The 23,008-nt window shown below is 53.6% G+C and overlaps 1 protein-coding gene across 2 annotated transcripts in view; it reads left to right on the forward strand.

The window, feature by feature from the left end:
* Positions 1 to 23,008, forward strand: part of GRIK3 (glutamate ionotropic receptor kainate type subunit 3) — a 102,673-nt gene that overhangs the window by 65,636 nt on the left and 14,029 nt on the right. For both annotated transcript variants that reach the window (XM_032202308.1, XM_032202309.1), the window contains 6 exons: positions 2,050 to 2,223; positions 4,473 to 4,616; positions 7,202 to 7,309; positions 10,814 to 10,927; positions 14,639 to 14,842; positions 21,427 to 21,650. In XM_032202308.1, coding sequence (XP_032058199.1) covers positions 2,050 to 2,223; positions 4,473 to 4,616; positions 7,202 to 7,309; positions 10,814 to 10,927; positions 14,639 to 14,842; positions 21,427 to 21,650 — 968 coding nt within the window. The remainder of the gene's footprint in view (positions 1 to 2,049; positions 2,224 to 4,472; positions 4,617 to 7,201; positions 7,310 to 10,813; positions 10,928 to 14,638; positions 14,843 to 21,426; positions 21,651 to 23,008) is intronic.

Here is a 23,008-nt window from a genome sequence, read left to right on the forward strand (position 1 = left end):
GCCAGGAGATGCTAACGTGGGTTTGCAGCTGGGATTTGAACCAGCACCACGAAGGGAGCTGGGAGAAAACTGAAATGGAGCTCAGTGGCAAGCAGCAGGGGGAGGGCGCCCCAAACACCGGTCCCATCAGGCAGGCGGCAGTGCTATGGCACCACGCTCTCTGGAGCTCGGTGTATTCCCCTTGTCATGGCTAGCCAGGGGGGAACAATCGACTTTCTGCAATCAAAATTTATTTGCCCACAGCAATTTCCAGAATACAGACAGAAGTATCCAACAAAAAGATCCAAATCCTGATAAAATAACCCATTCCACTGGGTCTGGCACAGTTCTGCTGCGCCCCACGTCCGGATGCCACCAGCACGCTGAGGTCAGGCAACCGCATTCGCCTTCAGCTACCAGAAGTCATCTGAAAGTCAACACTACGGCCTGGCTTTCACGATGCCCTTTAACAAGACGTGGAGCTTTATACTTGCGATTTTTCAGGAAAAAAAAACAACCAACAGCCGGGTTAAACCACAGCAACCCTGCGCTCTTTGGTGGGTGTGATTAATGGCTCGGGCCCGGGCTGCAGCTGCGGACCGCACCACGGCATCCATCAGCAGCCTGCCTCGGGGGTGCGAAGTCAGAGGGCAGCACTTAAGGAAAGATCAAACCCCCAAAGCTTATTAAAGCAAAACAGCTGTACCAATTCCTAGCTCTCCCACTGAGAGTGAAGTCTCGGCTGCTGGCAAGTGCGGATTTTGCTACGCTTTGCTCAGGGCAGTGCATTTTAGGGCCAGTGCTTTCGCAGCCCCTGTGGGCTGAGCAGAGCTTGCTGCCGTGTCTGGGTGAAGCCACAGCCTGCTGCGTCCTACTGGTACGGCCAAAGCAGCAACAGCCCCACATCTCCTGCTGCATTTCAACTCTTGGGTTTCATCCCTTGTGATCCATGAACACCGTGACCGCATTCAGCCCCCAGCCTCCATCACAGAAGACAGTGGTGTTGCCTTTCCATCTCCCTCCAATTTTACTAGAAGACATTGTTCTGGATAAATTCTGGTTAAGCTCCATCCACCAACAACTCCCAGACTCAGAGCCCCTCCAGCCTGCCGTTCATCTCACACGCCCCTCGCCCTGCTCCATCCCCCAGGCAGCTCTCACTGCTCCGGCTTTTCTGGGCAGGCCAACTGCTCCTGGCACCTCGTCTAACCCAAAACTACTCCAGCTAGTGACTAGGCATTGAAGCCAACCCCTGAACTGAGCTGACTGTGTAGATGTGCAGCAGAGCCAAGAGATGCATTAAGAAGCGCGCTCGCAGAGAGCTCCGAGCGCCCCGTCTCTCGCTGCCTGCCAAGCCGTGTCTGTGGGCTGGCTGCCAGCAGGGCTGAGGGCTGCCTGGCTGGGGGGGGTTTAAATAGCATAAAGGGCACCCTCATTCATTTGCAGACTGCGTAGGCTGGTCGTAATGTCAAGAAATGCGTCTTAGTTCCTCTTTGAGAGCTATCTGCAAATTGGCATGCCGAATCCGGAGTTGCTCTGCCCTCCCCAGCACGCTGCGGGCCTCAGCACCGACGGCAAATTCTCACGGAGGAGCCCGAGGGAGCTTCCAGCACAGGAGCTCTGCCTCCCCTCCCCCAGCCCTGGGTACCAGCCTAGTTCCTTGTGGTTTCAGCTAACTTGATGCCTTGGGGTTGGGACTGAATTGTCCCAGCCCCAGGGAGCAGACGGGGAACTGCAGCCACTGCCACAGCCCCGCGGCAGAGCTTTCGGCTCGTGTCCTGGTGCTCGTACGCTGTACCCGGAGCGCTGCTGTCACTGCTCTTACTGCTCCTGCCCTTACTGATGTCGAGGGACTGGTTCGGAGCATCAGGGATGTAGGATCAGCTCCTGGCCCCTCTGCAGTCACACCAAAGGGGTCGTTTCACCTCCTCTAGGCTCAGGGAGGCAGAGCTGCCGACCCTGGCTTTCCCCCCACCACTCATCCATCCCCCTTACCAGACAGCGAGCTCGCAGAAAAGACAAGCACAACAGAGCTAAACAACATGTTTAAACTGGTTTCTCTCTTTTAAGGATCTTTATGCATTAGACCTAGAACCATACCGCTACTCTGGGGTGAACCTGACCGGATTCCGGATCCTCAACGTGGAGAACCCGCACGTGGCGTCCATCATCGAGAAGTGGTCCATGGAGCGGCTGCAGTCGGCGCCCAAGGCGGAGCTGGGGCTGCTCGACGGCGTGATGATGGTACGAGGGGCTTAAAGGACGCGTGGCGATGCCTGGGGAGCGAGCCCGAGGGGCAGGGAGCCTTTGCTAACACCTGTTGTATTTATCCATATGTATAGATTTATGTATGTAACGCCCAAATGTTATGTAAATGTCCTGTACTGGTCCCAGCTCACTGCGGGTGTCTTCCCCAGGCAGTTACTGGCACTCCAACATCTGTCCCTCGAGTGCAGCGAGTTCTGCTGGCGAAACCCCTGCCCCACACACCCAGCTGCCGACTGATGTGCCAGTTTGGGAAGCTGGTGCTCCTTCGCTCCTTCCCTCCCTCCTTGCCAGCACAAAGCTGCCTCCAGGACCCGCAGATTTCAAAGCTTTCCCTTCCAGCAAAGCCGTAGCACAGCGGGGAAGTGCCCAGGCTGTTTCATGCTGGGAGCAAGAGGGAGGATGCTGCAATCAGCTGCCCTTTGTGCCCCTTGCTGGAGCTCAGCGGGGTTTCCCCAGGCTAGGAGCGCCTGGCAGGAGTGAGCTGTGTGTGCCCCAGGCCCCAGCACATCGAGCTGGCTGGGGAAGCCCCTCTGCAGGCACTCCCTGGGGAAGGGCAGGCTGCGCAAGTCCCTGGAGCAGTGCTGGGAAGCAGAAATGCTCCAGCAGCCAGGGCCTGCCCCCTAGCAGGTGCCAAGGCTTGCGTGGGTCCAGCCCAGGCGGGATTACTTCCCCAGGCAGTCCCCAAAAGGAGCCAGACTCCTGGCTCCCCAGGGCTGGGAGCACAGCACGAGGCTGGACTGGGCCAGGCAATTCACCGAGATGGACGCAGGGAAGAACAAGGCAAAGCTGTGCCCAGAGATGGGCTCTGCTGCAGCTCCGATGCCTCCTTTTAGGGCCCGATGGCAGCTCTGCTCCACCGAGCTGCTGCTCGCAAGGTGCAGCACCTGCTCGCCCATCTGGCTTCCCGGCAAGGCTGTCTCCGACCCGTAACTGCCGGCTGGCTGCCTCCTTTCCTCCCCTCCTGCTCTGCCAGAGCCTTCCCCACATAGCAAAGCCTCCCAGACCTTCACCTCACATCCCTCCTGTTCTTTTTTGTTTTCCCTTAGCGGACAGATCTTCCCCAGCTGCCCCTGGTTCCTCTCATCCTTGTCCTGCCTGCTCCCTTCTGCACGGGGTTCTCCTTTGGCTGTTTTTCCCTCAGCTGGGCACTACAGCATCCACTTCCCCATGAAATCGCATAGCCAGATCCTTGTCCCCCTCTCTCCCAGCCCCAAACTCCCCAGATCTGTCCCTGCAGCCCTACAAATGACCCCACAGGAGGCAGGTCTGGTGCCTGCTCTTCATGCTCAGGTTCTGCAGGAAGGGAAGGTCCCGGGGATGGCTGCCAGTGCTGGAGGCTTTTCTCCACGGCCACGTCCTGACAGATATTTGCCCAGTTGTTTGCTGTGTTATTTTGTTTTGTTGTGGTTTATTGCTTTGCTGCTGTACTCACATCTGTTTTGTAGCCTTGTGAAGCCAGCAAACAACATGTTTTCATTAGCAAGACCGACCACATCGGGGGGGGAAATAAACGTGGTCAGTGTTTGGAGGAGAGAGGGGGCATCTCAAATGGAGTCTGAACCCATGATGTTAAATAGAAGGCGAAAAAAAAAGAAAGTTCTCCCTCGATCAAACCACTGGAAAGTGGGAAGGTGTTACACACTGTGATGCTCTGATTTCAGTGCCAGTTGGGGGCATTCTGGAAAATTTTGAATGCCCAGAGACAAGCCACTTAACTTTCCTGATTCCTGTTTCCCCACATATAAGATAGCTTGGATAAGATGTTCCCATGTAAGTTGCTTTTTGCACTGCCTTGGACAAAGCAGACTAAGTAAGAAAACCTTGTACCTGCGTTTAGAAACAGCTGGCTTCTTTGTGGCCACACAACAGCACTAAAACAACCAGAATAGCTGCAGATGGACAGATGACATTTTCCCAATCTCTGCCTAAAGGTGCTGCATAACACAGAAACACGCTCGTGGGGCTTTGTCATGTGTCTGAGGATGAGTTTTGCATGAGAGGTCAGCCCAGAGCCTTACAGAAGTCCTATTTTGTGTTAAAGCTTACGCACGCATGGCAATCTCTCGAGATCCCAGCCCTGCCTCTGGTGGGGACTGCACCAGGACCCCTCTGCTGGTGGTTCCTGCGGCTTCTCAAGGAGATGCCACGAATTCCCCGCGTTGCTGTGTGAATGCCTCCTCGCTGCGGAACCACGACCAACACAAATGCTGTTCCCTTTACTTTAGACAGACGCTGCCCTGTTGTACGACGCGGTCCACGTGGTGTCCGTGTGCTACCAGCGAGCCCCCCAGATGACCGTCAACTCCCTGCAGTGCCACCGGCACAAAGCCTGGAGGTTCGGCGGCCGCTTCATGAATTTTATAAAAGAGGTAAAAGCACCATTTGCAACCATGATTGCTTCCCACTGCTGCAAAAGCTCCCCAGCAGGAGCAGTGCAGCTGCTCGGAGCGCAGGTACTGAGGCCCGTGGCAGAGGGGTTGGCAGTTACAGGGCTATAAAAAATCCTCCCCTGCCTGAGTAGGTACAAAGGGATGGAAGTGTGGATACACATCAGACTGCTGTGTGTCCAGAGAGACAAAATCCTGTCTTTGCCTTCAGAATAACACTCACACTGCCACAGCAAAACATCCAAAACAAGCCAAGCACTTCCATGGTGTCACCGAGACTGGTCCTTGCCTCCTCTTGTGTCAAGAGCAGCTGGACCCCTCTCTCTGCGGACACCCCTGCCCCAAGCCCTTTGCTTTTTCTTTTCCAGCACCATTTGCTCGGGGCCCACCAAAGGCTGTCGGAGCAGACCCTCCCGGTGGCTCAGCACACCCCTGCCTGCGTGCTGAGGAACAGCTCTGGCAGCGCACAGCACTGAGCGAGGGGGAGCCAGGGGAGCCGAGGGGGCAGCCCCGTTCCCTCTCTGTTTTCAGTCATTATGATTTCTCACCGTTCAGCCCATGTATGGTTTGTTTGCACCTGGCTTAAGCACGCAGGCAGACTCAAGCGGTGGCTGTCTGGGTGCGGAGAGCTGACCGAGGGAGGGGAGCAGTGGCAGGAGGCAGCCAGCCCTCCCGCAAGCCCCAAGCACCCAGCCCAGCACGCAGCCCCAAGTCCCCACGCTCACACCCCAGGCTCTGCCTTGTCTGCAAAAAGCAGCCCTCGCCTGAGGAAAAAATGAAGGCAGAGCCGCAGGGAGATACCGCAAACCCTGCCAGATATGTCTTCGTGAACAGTAACACCCTGTTTACCCCGAGGCCTTTTGAAACTTCTGTGGCTGCGGCTCTTCAGCAGCAGTATGGGATACAAGACGGGGGCCACACTTAAAAGGCTGGGGATAAAATCCCCTAAAGATTTTAAACATAAAGGAGCAGAAGCACACTGTTAATGGTTGTTAGGACTGGTGCTGCAGCATCACCTGCAGACCACGCTGGCGCTGAGGCCAGCACACAGCAGCAGTGACAGGACGCCCACCCAGGGGCTGCCGGGTGCACGGAGCGCACGGGCGTGGGGAGGAGAGGGAAGAATCGTTCCCATTGCAGAGAGAGAATGAACTTCTTCTTAATAGGCTCTGAAGACTGTATCTCCTCTCTCTCTCTCTGCCTCTCTCTCTCCTTTTTCATGTTTTGTTCCCTTCTGCGGAAAGCTGCTCCAGCTGGCTGCCAAAAGAGAGTGTAAATAATTTGTTTGGTTGGCTCCTTTTGCAAATTACCCTGAGCTCACACTCCGGTGCCTGCCTGTTGTTTCCCTTCCTGGCACCGTGTCAGCCGGTTGCAGGGACAAGCCCCCCCACCAGCAATCAGAACACGCCATAATTGCTCCCTCTAAACTCCTGCCCAGACAAAGCAGGGCACGTAGTGGGGTGCCTCCCCGCGGCCACCGGCCCCGCACTCCTCGCAGCTACAGCAGTGCCTCGGGCTGGATGAAGACACGCACGGAGGGGCCCCCAGCCGCCCCCATCGCCGCAGTGTCGGTGCCCCATGTGCCCTTGGGGTTCCCAAGAAGTACGGGGTGGGCAGGCAGAGCAGGGCACAGCCCCATCTAGGTGTGTTCCCCCCAGCTGCCGGTGCATCCCCTAGGAAAAACCTGCGTGCCGAAATGAGCAACGGAGCACAATCTTCTCCAAAACCCAGGGGTGGCGAGGAAGCTGTCATTACTCCTTAGGAATTAATGAGGACGAGCCAGAGGAGAGTATTTATGGGAAAATATGCCAGTGGTTCCCCCCTTGAGAATGCGTTATGCCACCTTTATCACAGCAGGTTATTTCGAGCTGTCCTTGCCCATGAAGGAGGCAGCTCCACCAGAGGCACGTCCAGCGCCCAAGCAGCAGTGGGAACATCCCCGAGGGGCCACGAGCACCCCTTGGTGGAGCAGCCTCCACACACCCCGCTGTGCTGTGGTGCCAGTCTGCTGGCACAGCTCCTGCCTGGTCTGGGGGCTCTCCCCAATATTCCTGTGCCTGTTTCAGAGCACAGAGCCTGCCAGAAGGACGGGCTCCCGGCCTCTTGTGCTCCGCTTTCCATCTGAAGGGAAGGAGAGAGGAAGTGTTTGGGACATTTGAGCTTCCGTGCCCCTCTTTTGCTGCGAGAAAGGATTCTTTATTCATGAGCTTGGCTGGAGTTGTCCCAAACCCAGGCTCCCTGCAGCCCGGCATTTATCAGGACTACAAGGATAAATGCAGCCCGCAAGGATGCCGTGATAAATGCAAGGAGTTTTCTCCTGAGTCATCATGTCCTGCAACAGCTGTTGAACACAAAAGGTGCGAACGGAGACGGTAGCAAGGACTGCAGAGAGTGGTGAAATCTCCAGCCCCGTCTGCAGTCTGCACAGCGATGTTGGTGATTATTAATTAATCATGCTCTTTGGGGAGAAAGAACTAGTAAAAGGACTAATTAAAAGAACACACGGTAGAGGGCAAAAGATTATTCATGATCCCAACTAACGGCCCGGCTACTTCTTCCTTCTGCAGGCCCAGTGGGAAGGATTAACTGGACGAATTGTCTTTAACAAAAGTAGTGGCTTACGGACAGATTTTGACTTGGACATCATCAGCCTCAAAGAAGACGGTCTCGAAAAGGTAAGCGGGGTTTGTCTTACCTGCGGGATGCGGCGCGGCACAGCTCTGACAGCCAGATGGAAGGGGAGATGGCTGCTGGTTGTGTTGTTTCTGTGTTTTCTGGTTTTTATATGAAAGGAGATCTGTTCTGTGGGATTGCTCTGATCCTTTTCCATGCCTCATCAGTGACTCACTAGCCCCGAAGCGACGTGCAGCGGATTAGAGTTCCCAGCTGCAGAAGCTTGGGGCACCTCCCTGGGACACAAGCAGTGGGAGCACAACCTCGTGGCTCAGCCTCAACCCCTGCGGGCCCAGGCCAAAGGGGATGGAATAAAATCTCTCCCACCCTCCACCTCGTTGGGCTTGCTTACAAAACCTTGAACAACTCCTGAAAGCATCAGCTGGGGGTGATTTCCACCAGGAAAGCTGCCCAAGGCTTGGAAATAGGGGGATGGTTGGACCTGATACTGGGCATTCGTGGGGATTTCATCCCCTTTCTTCAGGTATTTTTGAAAAAAAGAGCAGCACGCAAAGCTTTAAAGCTCCTAAACCACTGGTTTCAAGGTGAGGCCTGTTCATTTAAGACAAAACACAGCAGCAAGGGCTGCACTGCAGCCAGCTGAGCCCCTCAGCCACCTCTACCATGGATCAGGCTCCAAATCACGGCCATCGAGGCTGCCGAGGGTCCCGGAGCCCGACCCCTTTTTGAGAGCGGCTCTGAGCCCACGTCCTGCTGACGGACATCCTGCAGACTTAGAGGAAAAAGCTGCCTGCAGGGCAGCAATTCCCTGCCCAGAGCACAGTCTGCTTTTAGACACGCGCAAGGTGCCTGGCTGGCAGCGAGGGACAAAGTGCTGAGCTTGTAACCTCTGGGCACGGAGACAGGTTCGGAATCCCGCAGGAAACGCCAGCTGGGAGTGGAGAGGAGCAGTTTTCAATTAGCCATGCAGCAAGCGGCCCGAGATGCACAGATGACTTCTCCAGTTAAGGCTGGGGAATTAATCACAGAGTGCTTGCAGGCAGCCCTGGGAGGCTGGAGGCTCGCTCAGCCCCGCCGGAGCGGGCAGATCCGCGCTGCGGCTCCCTGGGACCCAACAGCCCCGCTCCCCATCCCCCTTCTGACAGCCTGGTTTTCCTCCTCCTTAAAATAAATTGTCACCGTGCTTTCACACCACTGCGGTAGGTCTCTGCTTCACGTACAGAATCTCAAGGTCACCACAGCACTCTCCTAGCGGGTATTTTGGGTGTCAGATGCAGAATACAGACAGCGTCATCCCAAATAAACCCGGCCAGCTTCAGGCTGCAGCCAGCTGAGCCTGGGCAGGAGGGAGGCAGGCAGAGGGGCAGGGGAAGATGCCATCTTTTCACACAAACCAAGCACCAAATGATTTTTGTAGCTTTGTTTTCCCAGAAAACATTTTGTATAGAGTCTAAACCCCCAAAAAAAAACATTATGGCTTTTTGGAGCACGGTGCTCAGAGCACCAACAGAGTGCCTGAGAGCGGCGTCAGCAGGGTAACAGAAAAATGTGCAGGTATCTGGATACCGGGCGAATCTAAATGTTTAAGTACAACTGCAATATCTGTCTGTCAACCTAATCCTCCTCAGGTGTACCGGAGAATAGCTGGCACTAGCTGCATTTATTACTGTTGTGTGTCACATAAAGCCCGCAGGAAGCCACCAAGGCTTGATGCATATTCCGTGCACTCGTTCAACTTTTGTCTCCGACGACTCCGAGACTTCACAGCTCCCACTATTATTTGCCGAAAGCTTCTTGTCAGCTCTAGAGGGGGTTTAAAGTATCGATGTCAAATCTCTGTTGATGCTACGGTTCTGTCAATAGTTAATCTGAAATAACAAAATGCCAAACTACAAACAAATCCCAGACGGATTCTGCATTATGTATAATAGCTTATGTTTGTTGAGCTTTAGGATTGAACTCCTGATCCTTATACCTCCTGGATGTTTCAGGGATTACAGCAGTATTAACTAAACCTAATTACATGTAGTTTGACTATCTGAGTTGCACAGTTCTCTTAATGCACTTTTCTCTTTTTCTTCTTTTTTTTTTTTTCTTTTTTTTTTTTCTTCTAATATTTTAAACTGATTAGTTCAGTCTTAAGTCCCGAGTATTTCCTTTTCTTAAAGAAAGAAGTCTGCAGAGCTGCTAGCAGGAGACTCTTAGCCTCTTGCTTCTCGCTGCCCATGCGCAGTACAATCCTTCTGACATTGCAGCTGTTGTGTGATTGAAAGGAGACGCAGGGGATTGCTTGGGTTTTACCTGAAATATTTAGAGCCTTTCACAAAGTTCATGGAAACTCTTTTAGAATTTATGAGGTGGTTGGCTGGTTGTGGGGTTTTTTTGCCAGGCAGCATTGCTCATTACAAAGTCTCTTTTTTGGGATAGAGAAAAACCAAGTCGTCTCCTTGGACTGATGAAGAAGTTGGAGAATCTTAAAAATAGCAATAAATAAAATATGGGAAGTTCCTGGCTCCCCACGGGTTCGAGCTGTCTGCCTTTCGTTTCTCTCTAAGCCCCATCTCCCAGCATGACCCTACAGATGGGTCGTTCTGTTCCCGTTTCCACCTGCCCTTGTGTTTCTTCTCACTGCCAGGCTGGCTTTGTGGCATATTCCTCCAGCTCTCCTGACACTTTATCTCACCGTCACAGTCCTTTAGCCAGCTCTGCCTTCGAAGATTGTTCTAAAGCCTCCCCTGCACTGCGGAGATGAGGTTAACAGGCTTAGAGTTGCCCAGATGACTTCTCTTAAATAGAGACATGTTCTGCTATTTCTGGGTCAACAGGCATCTTCAGAGTCTAATGATACATTAAAATTGACAGCTGGAGAAAGGCCGAGCACCTCCAAGAGACGAGGACTGTGGCTGCGTGTGCCGGTGCCGGAGCAAGCCCAGGGCCCTTCCCTCCATGGGGCTCACCACCAGCGCCGAGACCTCTCGCTGCGGAGGGGTCGCTGGGGGGCTGCGCCTGTGGGGCTGCCCCCAGGTGGGGTCCTGCTCTCAGTTGAACCCAGACCCAGGCTCTGACCGATCAGTGGGTGTGCACTTACCCTGTGTGCTTCAGAAGCTCTGAGCTCCTTCCTTGCGAAAGGCCCCTCCGTCTCAGGGTTGATGGGGGATTAAAAAATACTTTATGTTTTCTCTCGTTCTGCTTTGGCCTTGCCCAGAGTTGACTTTTCAGCGTGTTTTGATTGATTGCCTGCTCTGTGCAGTACCATTCTGCATTGTTCCTTCAGCTCCTAATTCCAGCCATCGTGGTCCTTCCTCAGTGCACCTGCATCTCTCAGAGGGCAGCACAAGGGTTGCTAATTGTACACGTGCAGCTGGAGTGGCCTGCAGCAGAAGAGCTAATGTAAACCTTCTGTTTAGCTGAAACAGGATGGTAATTCCAACTCTGCTTCTGTTTCTTGCAATGCAGGAAGCAAGCTCCCTTTTCCCAGGCCAGCAGGATCCTGAGAGCAATGAAGGGACGCAGGGCAGGTGGTGATGCACTTTGTTTCATTTCAGGTTGGCACGTGGAACCCTGCCAACGGTCTGAACATCACAGAAATTGCCAAGGGACGAGGGCCCAACGTCACGGACTCGCTCAGCAACAGATCTCTCATTGTCACCACTGTCCTGGTAGGAGACCACAAGCCCATATTCCCCCTCTACCCACAGCCCCCGGGGCTAGCTGATCCCTCCAAAAGCCAGGCAGGGGCACGGAGAAGCCCTGAGCCCTGGGGCGAGCTGAGCCCCAGACGAGTTGTGGATCAGAGCCGGGCTTGTGCTGGGCTCGTGCCAGGCTCTGGGTGGCCAACAGCCGGGCACCAGGCGCTGCCTGCCGTGGGTGGAAGCACTCGGGGTATGCCAGGCAGCACCAGAACACGCGGGGACCTCGGCTTAGCTGTGACAATCCTGTTTCTTTCCCTCTCCTAAGTACGTATTTGATAAGCTGGCTAAGAGTAATGCCATTATCCAGCAAAGCACGGGTGCTTAACAGGGCTCCTGCGCTTCCAGCTGTCACGTTGCATTTTGCTCTCACGTTCGCTATTGGATTTGATGGCAGGCATCAGATCAGAATGAATTTTTATTTTATATCTAATGAATTATGACTAGTGGCATTGGTTTCTATACAGCTGTATTACACAGTGCAGGCTCGTGGCGTGCTACCAGGAGGGAACAAAAAATATCAGTCCCTGCACAGCCAGCTCACAACTGGGTCTGAATGATGGCTCTGCCTACCCGAATTTTCTGGCCCTTTTGTATTCCGTATTTTTGGGGACTGAGGGTAAGGAGCTGCCCGCTGGGAGATGTGTTCCCCAGCCCCAAGCACCGTGACCCCTCCTGATGTCCTCACCATCCCAAAAGGACTAAAAGGTCTGTAACACAACGTGAGGGGCTTGGTGCTAGGGAAGGAATGGGGCCAGGAAGTGCCAGACAGTGCCACCCTTTCTAATGAACTCCCCGCTCATCACACAATAGTTATTCCACTGAAAGGCTTTCACATGCCAACATGCAGGGGAGACTGGAAAACAAAATCCCCCCCCTGGCTGAAAGTTTCAGACCGTGCCACTGGGTGAGGCCGCGGGTCACACACACGGGGCTGCCTGCCCGAGGCGGTGCTTGGTGCCACGTGTGTGGGCACAACCAGTGCCAGCAGCAGCTCCCCACCGGCTGCAGACACAGAAATGAATCAGGACTCACATCAGGAGTTCCTGCACAGGCATCAGAGAAATGACAAAGCAAAAGGCACCGAAACAACTCAGCGTGCATCAGATCGGGAGCGTGCTCCTGCTTAGAGCCCTGCAGCAGCGGGTGCAGGCAGACACGACACACACCCGCCTGCTCTCACCGTGTTCCTTTGCATTTATCGGGGGCTGTTCAGAAAGCAGAGGCTCAGGTCGTGTTTCTCTGCTAGGTCAAACAGACACTTGCCAGGCCAGGGTTAGTTCATCTCAGCAAGGAAACCTCAGGCACTGCCTGTCCCCACACATGGGAAATGCAAACATTTAGGGCACCGCAGCGAGCTGCTTTCAGGTGCAGGCTCAGGATCAGCCATAAGGGAACTGGTCAACCCATACTGCAGCTGGAGAAAACTCCAGAAGCTTTAAAATGACTTCTCTTCTGCCCATGCTCACCTTTCACTGGCAATTACTGGGCCAGGATGGCTGGTGGTACAGGGAGGGCTGGAGAGGCAGCAGCAGAGGGGCGCTGGGAGGTGGAGGAGCACCCGACAGCGCCGTGAGACTGAGGGATGGCAGGTGAGGACGGGAACACAAGAGGGAATTGTACAGTCAGGGCTACGGAAAGCAGGGAGGGCACATCTTGCCAGGGATAAAACCATGGCTGGAGCTGGGGACGTGTTGGGGTTAGAGCGCTACCATCACTGCACCTCAAAGACCTCAGCGCGATGCCAGGTGATGGACCAGAAGGAGACCTGCCAGCCACCTGCCTGTGACGGGCTCCTGCTGGGCAGGATTTGCATCTCGCGGTCCAGGAGCAAGCACAAATCACATGAAGCACAGGGGTGGTACCAGTTCCTATGAACTGTGCCGTTCCTTGGGCCTGCATGCGTGCTGTGGGGCATCCTCCTGCAAGCCAGCACTGCCCTGCAGCCTGCAGGAGCAGGCAGTGTGCTCAGACCCGAGCTCTGCACTAACTGCATTTCATATCCTGGCTTCCAAAACATAAAACACAGCCCTACACTTCATTTGCATTTGCGACATCCCTTTGTCCCTTCGCATTGGTGTAACCGGTTGTAGGAAAGCCAGAGGAAGAACCTTTAAAAGGGAAAGCAGGAAAGGTTATTTTTTCCCCTTTTGCTCATATTGCAGTGACTTGTTGGAAGAGAAATATTACCCCAGCAGCCAGCGCCACTCTCCCCAAGCAATATGGGAACTGTGAAGTTATGAAATTGAGGGCACCTTCACTGAGAAATCGATTAGCAAACCGAGAGAGCTTGTGAATTGGATGTCTGGCCATTTTCAGTAATAAATTGTGAAATAGTCCGTGAATAAGTGGTTCACAGAGTTCAGAATTACCCCCTAGGAAATGTTTGAGACCTGCAGATACATTACTGAAGCGAGTGGCGTCCTAATGTTCAGCGCTTCGGCTGTTAAATATGTATGTAATCCCTACAGCGCTTCCCAAAATTAATAGTGTTTTATGGCTGCTCTGGAGCTGCTGTATTTATAGCGAGATCCATAGATTCAGCTGATTCACAAACAAAGCACTAATTCCAAAGGAAAAAAAAAAAAAAAAAAAGAAGAAAAAACTGAGGTGGTGGCCAGGGAGAACAGGGTTTAACAGAGCTGCGAGTGCCAAACCAAACTCTGTGGGTGTGATGTTTCCCACTTTGCTTTGTAATTCTGCAGTTCCAGTCTCCGTGAAGCTCTCTGGTCACTCCCCGAGGCAGAGCCACTGCTCTGCAGCACAGCAGGACCTCGGTGCCACCTTACGGGGGCTCCGGCCGCCTTGCAGATAATTTTAATTCCAGCCATTCATTCGCTGCCTCCCCCTATCTCAGCCTCCCCCTGCCGTCCAGTTTCTGCCTGCTGCTTGCCATTTTTTGCCACTTCCATCTGTGCTCTGCACATTGCTTCCCCCTGGCTGCCCCGGTGTCCCTTGTCCTCAGCCCCTGGTGGCTGCCCAAGCTTGACAGCCACCAAAGGGTTGTGCCGCTTGCTGCGCGTTCCTGCCTTCACCTGCAAAGAGGCAGCAATCCGTAGGGCAGAGCCGGTTGGGCAGCACTTTTTTAGTTATTTTCACACGTGCTGGTGCTTGGGGTTGCTGTGACCAGAGACATCCCCACTGTGCATACAAACAGAGCCCAAGGCAGCGCCTCTCGGGGTAGCAGCAGGGCCCTGCACCCCTTCAGCTAGAGCTGGCAGAGAGGAAGCAGAGCTCATCTCGGGGACATTTGGGGCTGGCCAGCAGCTGAGCACAGTCCTGCAGCTGGTATTTAATCCACCAGCCTCTTAAGAGCCAGTACCGCTGCGTGTCGGTGGCGCGGGGCTCGTGGTTCGGTTTGTTCCCCCCCCCAGCCTTTTGCTGCTTCTCAACACTCTTCATTTGCAGAGCATGAAATGGTTATTTTTCTCCCTGAAATTCCACCAAATGGAAAACAGTTGGCTGCTCAGAAGAGACAAAATTAAATTTTGTGGGGTAAACAAGGTTGCTAATTAGCTGATGCGCTGTGCAAAGCTAATTTATTCCCAGCGTGTCACCGTGCCAGCCCAGCCTGCAGAGCCGGCGCTCGCGGCTCAGGTTGGCCGCAGGGGTGGCCCTACCTGGGGCAGGAGCTGGGACCACAGCTGAGTCCTAACGGGGTTTTTGCTTTGTGGTGTGCAGGAGGAGCCCTTCGTCATGTTCCGCAAGTCCGACACCGCCCTCTTTGGGAACGACCGCTTTGAGGGCTACTGCATCGACCTGCTGAAGGAGCTGGCCATCATCCTGGGCTTCACCTACGAGATCCGGCTGGTGGAGGACGGGAAATACGGCGCGCAGGACGACAAGGGGCAGTGGAATGGCATGATCAAGGAGCTCATCGACCACGTGAGTGAGGCCAAGATGCACGGAGGGGCCCGGGCAGCCCCAGGCTTTCTGCCAGGGGTGGGATGGGGGCTGCAAACGGGGGCCAGGGCGCAGCAACGAGGTGGCTCAGGGGCACCAAACACAGCCCAGGCACAGCTTGGCTGAATTCAGATCGTGTATCCAGAGAGGAAGAGCAGGTGTGTGGGGCACAGGTCTCTCTATATATTTATAAATGCAGCTTGTTTTCCTAAAATCTCCTAAAACACACAGCTCCCCTGCAGCAGAGCAGCTGTGCCTTTCCTTCCATGCTCACTTCTAAAACCCCATTACAAACCAGTGAAGCTCCAGTGGCAGCTTTCCCCTCGCAGATGCCAGAAGTCACCTGGACTCGCAGCCAGAGGACGCTTGGCCTCCTAATGAAGTATTTTGCCTCCAGCACTCCCTGTGATCCCCAAAGCCCACTTAGGGAGGTGAGGAGAGCTGGTATATTTCTGAAGCTCCTATTCCAGGAAAAGGTCTCTGAAAAGAACAGAGACAAGACTCCTCTCTGATCCCTACCCCAGGGAGTGTTATCAGCCTCCCTGGAGGTACCGCATTCCCTCTCCTCCTTCACGTCCTGGCCGCGTGGCGCAGCCACTGCACCACCTCTCAGGTTCCTGGCTTCATTTTAAAAACATTGCCTGAGTGGAAAGAGACAAAAATAAGCCCAGATACGTAGCAGCTGTGATGCTCTTACAGCTGATGTGAGAGGAACGTGTGTGCTGGGTGAGTCACTCCAGCAAATGAGCGTCGCTGCGAGCGGCTAAGCGAGCGGTGTCTCGCGGTGAGATGGCAGAGCTGGGGCTCCGAGATCGAGGTTGTGTTTCCAGATTTGGCTCGTCTGCCTGAAATGACATTGGACAAGTCACTTCTGTGCAGTATTTCCTCCATCTGCAAAATGCAGATGATCATGATTATGCCCCTTCTAGGGACAGTGACGCTCAATCAGCCGGTGAAGCAGGCAGTAGTCCTGAGATGGCTCGCCCTGGAGAAGCATGAAGGGCAGGCAAGGACAGCCCAGGGTGCTTTTGCTCCCAGAAAAGCCCGTGCAGCCCTCAGTACAGGTCTGGTGGTCTCCTACATAAAGGCCTCGCTAAATCAGACAAGAGACTCTCAGCTCCCAGCAGAAGATGCTGCCGTGGTGCCCTCCCCGTACTGAACGTGCTGCGACCCTGCTCTGGGGGCCGGCCTCCCGCAGCCCCCAGGCTTGCTGCTGGCAGCGGAGTTCGTGGCTTTTACCGCAGGGCATCCACCCTGGGGGGCTCTGGAGAAGTAAACAGCTCTGACGGAAATTAGACAAGGGGAATAGCAGCCAGGCTGTCATTTCGTCTGACCCGTGTCACTTCCAATGTCCTGCAAGATGTTAGAGGCTTCCCAGGAGGTTTTCTGAGCTCCCCAAGGCTGCGGTCAGCTTAAAGAGACAGAGCCAGAAGGAGATATGGGGATCAGCCTCATTCAATGATGCCCTAAATTCATGGCCAGCCTCCACTGAAGTATTTCTTGGCTACCTAATGCAACAGCAAATTAACAGACAGCAACAGGAAAGGACCGAATCCCCTCTTCTTGCAGGTTTAACTCGCAAACAAGCATCAAGTTCAAATTCTGCCTTCAAACAGGTGCAGCGGGGTACGTGCCTTGCAGTGATTTACAACCATTGCCCAAACCCTGTATGAAGCCATTATTTTATCTGCATGTCATTGCTTTTTATAGCAGTGTTTATGTAAAGCATTAAAATGTGAAACTGCAACCAGATGGGGCCCTTCTTCAGCAGCAAAGCATCTTCACGTGACGTGGGGAAAGGAACAACTGACTGGCATTCGCAATGGGAAAGTTCAACCTTATTTCACACCTTGGAGGAAAAGTGTTGGAGACACCACTCAAACAAAGTGGTAATGATGAAAACAGGACTGCCTACACTGCGAGTGTGTCTGGGCTGGCTTCCCTCCAGCATCTCCTCCTCGTAAAGGAATTTGGATCCTTCAGGTGCGAGCCTAAAGCACGTAAGACTTTGTGAGGTCCGAACCCCCAGGCCAAGATTAGCTCTGTGCCCAAAGTCTGTGCCTTGCTGAAGATCCCCTTACCTCTTGTGCAGCTGAGACTGAGCCCCCAGGGCTCTGTGAAGCAACTTCTTGGGGGGTTGAGCTGAAGCACAGGCTTGGTCCCACACCATGTAGGTAGGTGAGGTGTTCCCGAGGTGAAACGAGAGGCTAAAATGGAGGTCGTTATCACATGGAAGGGCTGAGAGCCCTGGGAGCAGCAGATACTGTACCAGGAACATACAATTAGGATGTATAATTAGTGTCTGGGGGTGATGGTGCCCACCACAACCCCCAGGGTACCTCCCAGAGCACATGACGGAGGACTGGCTGTTTACGCTGCAAGCTCCCACTGCTTCTTTTGGAGTCACGCATCCTCCTCCTGCCGTCCCTTCTGATCCAGACATGCCTGGCCACAGGCGGTAGTGCCTTGGGCTACAATCCTTTGTAAAATTGCTTTGTTTCTAGTCTGGCCTTAAGCATAAACAGGAAAAGCAACAGCAGTCAGAGCAGCTCCCAGCATGACCCCATCTTGCAGGTCCCCAGCAGCAGAGCTGGAGAAGACAGCTTTGCGCAGTACGATGCAAGAAGTCCTGCCCTGCTGCCTTTCATCTTCTGCTTGTCCTTCATCACAAAAAATATCTGCTTTGGTGTTCAGTCCGCTCCCTCGAGAGCCGGACGCTTTCCTCAGCACAGTTTGTTGCTTGTTGTCACTCTGCCTGGCCACTTCTGCAGAGGGGCTGTAAGCAGAAGGGGCCGTGAAAGCTCACCTCGCTCACATCACCAGTGTTTCAGGCAGGTTTGGGGCACCAGGCAATGCAGAGAAGTCACTGTGCTGTACATCGGTAATAAACAGGGAAGGTGGCAACTGTCAGATCTCCTCCTTTCATCCGTAGTGAAGTGTTCCTGCTATTTATTCATAGGAATTGTTATTGATACAGGCAAAACTACACCGTGCATTGTGGCCCATCCATTCTGATTTTTAAATTTTAGCTGTCTGGCACCAGAGTGGCTGCAAATCTCCCCCGTTGTTTGTGGGCAGAGCCACATAAAACCAGCAGAATGAGTTGTTCTGCACATTTCGCACAAACTTGTTCACAGATAAAACTTGTCTTCTGCCAAGACAGTACATATCAAATTTCCATTCAGTCTGAAACTTCACGTGGGAATAAAAAAGGCATGAAAAATAATAGGGTTTCTAATGGAAATCCCTGCCAATGGTAACTATAGAGAAGATGTAATATCTATCCTTAGGGATGATTTATGACAGTTGATTTAACACTCTCACAATAAACGGGCATTTATTGACAGTAAATTCTGGCAGAAACACATATTGCACCACATTGCCACATTCCCAGTAATGCTCCTGCACTGGTGGGTGTTTATTTCAAGTGCCAGGGAGCTGGGGATGCATTTGGAAGCCACTGGGCCAGGAAGAGGAAAAAAACATTGCTGTTGGATGAGGTGCATGTCGTCCCTTGCTTACACCCTTCAGAAACTCAGCACCAGAAAGGAGATGGAAGTAAGCTGGCTGCGCTTTCTCCTCTTGGGCTCAGCATCATTAATTTGGTGAATTCACATTTATCACCGTCAGAGAAGCAGCCGACAGCAGCACACTGATGTGCAAGTTGGGAGCCCCAAGTCCTCTGCTTGCTGCTGCAGGTCTTGGAGCTGCTGTTGCCTCTCCTGGCTCGCCCACCTGCCAGGCACAGGGCCTGTCCCTAAAGCTCTGTCTCCTGTCACTGTGATCCCACAGCCTGGATTCTATCTCTAAGGAACTTCTTGAATAAAAAAGATGAGAAGAGGCCCAGCCGGACTTCACGCTCCTCCTTTCTCCCCTTCAGCTTACAGCTAGGTTTTCCCTGCCGACACCCATTCTGAATTCACCACTGATGTTAAATAAATTCATTGACAAAAACGATGTCTGAACGACGGCTGGGATCCTAAGAGCAGCCATTAAGAGCTGGAGGCAGCCAATTAGTGCTGACCCGCTGCTCATGGTGCCAGACGAGGAGCGTTTGGGGTGGTTCCTGCCCCGGCCTCGCTCCTCCTGGAGCATCACTTTGTGTGCGGGGTGCTGCCTGCTGCTGGCTGCAGGGCCCAGCAGGATGTTCAGCCACCTGCTGAAGCTGCAGGCAGACCGTGCCTGCCCTCACCACCTCCTCCTGTGGCCCTGCTGGGATAGGGTGGGCCAGGAAGGGAGCTGCTGGCCATGCTGTGCCCCGGGATGCTCGGGAGCAAACAAGACTGAAGGATGCAAGCGTTGGTGCTGCCAGACAGACAGCTGAATAACAATTAAATGAGTAAAATATGCACTATTTACCTGTCTCTCAGGCAACACACACATAATTAGTTTATGTAAACACCTAACTCAGATTGGCAAAATAAGCGCCGAGGCAGCTTACTTTCTTGAATAAATATGTATCTTGGTGCTTATGCTGTTTGCTGGCGCTGTTGTGAGAGGCTGTCACACCCAGCTCCGCTCTGGGTGCTGCACGACTCCAGGGACCGTGCCCGAGCTGTTCTGACCCGCGGCCACATTCCTGTGATAACTGGGAACTTGCAGATAAGACCTAGCAGCTGGTGCTAAAGCCAAACCCTTCCGCAGAGAACACGATTCTTCCTCCACTGAACGCCCAGCGAACTCGCATCGGTTCCACCCGAGTGTGAAGGCTGCAGCCTGCTGTGAGAAAGGAGAGCCAGGCCTGCGAGGGGTGCTGGGGACGTGCCTGCACTTGGTGTGTTGTTGCCTTGGCAAAATTCAGCTTTCTGGCCTCAATTCAGCACCACACTTAAGATACGCAACACTTGGAGTGTGTGCGAGCTCTGGGAAGAGAGAAGCACGTGCTTAAGTGGCTTTGCTGGATAAGGGCCTTTAAGCCGCTGGCACTTGCCGTAATTCCTCATTTTTAATAAAACCCATCTTACCGTGCAATGGCATAAAAGCTGGGGCTGAGTGAAGGAAGCCATCAGGGCCCGCTACCCGACTGCCTGCTTGGGGACGGCGGAGCACGACGAAATGAAAGCTTCACCCTTGGAGGGTTTTGATTCCGATCCTCCCATTCAGCAAATCCCTAATTAGAGGCCACCTTCCGAAAAATCTGCATCGATAAAAAGGATATCAAAGTGCAGCCCTATAATGCCTTTCAGAGCGGAGGACACAACGCCAGATTGGGCTCCCTAATACCTGCTTCATCCTGCTTGTGTGTGACATTTACTGCCAAGGACGTGGGGCTGTGATCAAATCGCAGGAGCTGCTGAAATGACACAGTAAAATTTTATCTCTGCACTAAAAGCGGTTTGATCTTTGAGCATCCATGCAGACTTTTCTCTCTTCATTTTCCGTGGTAAAGCATAAACTCCTGGCTGTTATTTAGCTCGCTAGATCATTTTGACAAATCTGGCTTTGGAGGATCTCTCAGACAGGCAGCTGCTTGCTAGTGCTGACCTCAGAGCTGCCCGTTTCCTTCTTCTGGAAGAAAAATCAGTAGCCAAATTCTTCAACATCTCCTTCAGTTTCCCTGTTAGAGCAGGACATGCACACAGACGTGATGCAAGAGCTGAACATGACTGCAAAGTGATGAGGAAAAGGAACCAACCAGGGCTCAGTCTGAAGGAAGGACCTAGTTCTGTGCCTCCTAGAGAATCCCTGCACCTCCTCTGCTCAGGACCTGTCATGCTCTGTTCTCACCAGCTTCTGCAGCAAGCCCCCGGTTTCTGTTGGAGCAAAGCAAATTCTAGCAAGAGCGCTAACATTTATGTAAAGGTTGCAAGTCACAACGAAGCCACTGTGCCTCTAGGAAATGATCAGTAGGATAAGTGATGATGCGAGAGGAGCTGCATCCCGTGGGGGCTCCCTCCAAGCTCCCCGCACAGCACCGCTCCTCCCACACACCCGGCGTCCCCAGAATGGGAATTACAAGTTTTGCCATGAGGTCAGCCCACGTGCGGTGCCCAAACTTTGGGGCCGAGCAGCCAGCACAGCAAGGCCCCTTTGGTCTTGGTGCCCTGGGCACCTCCCTCACACTCCCACACCTTCAGCTTCTGCTCTGGGCTCTGGTGAGCTGTGCCCTGCTTACAGGGGGAATGGGAGCAGGGAGGAAAGGATGGTGATAATGCAGGGTTTCAGAGCTCCCAGGTGCAGGCAGCGAGGATGAAACCTTTGAATATTTGCAGTACGGTCTCTGCTGGGGCTTCGGAGCCAGCTCCAGCAGGTGCACGTGGAGCCTTTGGGTTTTGGGGCAAGGCGCTGCCTCTCAGCAGCCAGAACAACCCAAACCCAGCCAGCCCTCCTGTCTGGGGGGCTCTGCAGAGGCCAGAGCAGCTGTGCTGCCCTCTGAACCTCGCAGCAGTAGCAGAGCAACCCGGCAGCTGTCAGCTCTTCCCAGCGCCGTTCCTCGTGCCAGGAACAAGACTGACCCTGCAGCAGGGTGTGCTGGGGAGACAGAGGGCTTCTGAGGGATGGCAACAGCTTTCTAATGGCTTCTTTTTTTCTCCCTTTGTGTCTCTCTCCCTCCATGTCACGCACAGAAAGCTGACCTGGCCGTCGCTCCTCTCACCATCACCCACGTCCGGGAGAAAGCAATCGACTTCTCCAAGCCCTTCATGACCCTGGGGGTCAGCATTTTGTACCGCAAGCCCAACGGGACCAACCCCAGCGTGTTCTCCTTCCTCAACCCCTTGTCTCCCGACATCTGGATGTACATCCTCCTCGCCTACCTGGGGGTCAGCTGCGTGCTCTTTGTCATAGCCAGGTAAGGGGACACTGACGCCGCACCACTCAGCTGCCACCACGCGATTCTTTCCCCATGCTCCAAATCGTTTCGCTGCCGGCACGTCGTGGGGATCTAAGCACGCAGCGGGAGCCGCGGCATTAAACCTGTTTCATTAATGAAATTACTTCTGGCCCATTACCCAGAGGCAGGCTGGTCTGCTAGCGTGGGCTTGCTCACGACTTGCAGGCTCCCCTGTTCTGTTCCATTTCACTGCCACCCTTCCCGTGGAGGGATAATCAGAGCATCAGCCGAAGCACGGTTTATGGTTTTTCACGGCTTCAAAACCAGAGCACAAATGGCTTTTTGCTCAACTGTGGCGTTGCTCTTTAAGTGTTAAACTAAAATGGGCCTGGCTTTTACCTCCCCGAGGCTGGCTGCACACATTCAGACCAACGCCTCTCCTCCTGCTCTGTCCATTTTCAGCGAGGGCACAGCACGGCTTGCTGTTGGAAGCCCAGCGTCAGCACAGGGGCTCGGTGCTGGCAGCTCGCTGGACACAAGGGGCTCCATTTGAAGGCCCTTTCAAAATGGAAACAAAGAAATTTAGCAACAGGACTTGCCAGAGGGCAGCAGGCTGCAGGCTGTGGGATTTCTATCTCCGAGTGGCTGGAGAGGTGATACAGAGCCAGTGGAGAAAATTAAAGATGGGCTATGCACAGGGGAAATCTGGTTCCTTCTTTGCCAGCTCGACTCTGTTACATCCTTTGTGCTGCTCCAGCACGCTAAATGCAGTTATTTGTTTTATTACCATAAATCCGTAAGCCTCTTGTGCTGTGTCAGGGCAGGCAGCTCCACCGGTTAGCAGACCTTGAGCACAAAAGAATTTTAAAATGCTCGCTCTTTTGTGATTTTAGAAATTCACCTGCCTTTCTGTTTTGTTGCCTGGTGCAACGAGGGGTGAAGGGACGTGGTTTTCCTGCTCATGCTCCCATTAGGTGACCTCTCAGGCAGCCTCCCCAGAAGAGGCTCAGCCTCCCACTGCCCCCTGCCTCAGCTCCTGCTTCTGACCCCCCCAGCAGAAAGCTCCCCGCAAGCCCTCCCCTGTACCAAAAGGATGCAGAGCGCAGGGCGACGATCTGACAGCGTCTGTTTACAGAAATTAATATGCATCTAATTAGCATGTTTAAAACCTCTATATTTAAAAGCAGCGGAATTTGCATCTATTTGCATGAGTTATTAATTTCACAGAGTCTTTGATGCGATTCGCAGTCCAGGGCTGCTCTCAATGTGCAGTGCTGCCTTTCCAAACCCGAAAAAAGCACTTGCTTTCTCCCTGGCCATGTCCCCAGCCATGCCCAGCTTCCCGGGTGTTTAAATATTTTGGGTGAGAGCTGTGC

Source organism: Aythya fuligula, chromosome 23, assembly GCF_009819795.1.
Source record: "Aythya fuligula isolate bAytFul2 chromosome 23, bAytFul2.pri, whole genome shotgun sequence".
Lineage (NCBI taxonomy): Eukaryota > Metazoa > Chordata > Aves > Anseriformes > Anatidae > Aythya > Aythya fuligula.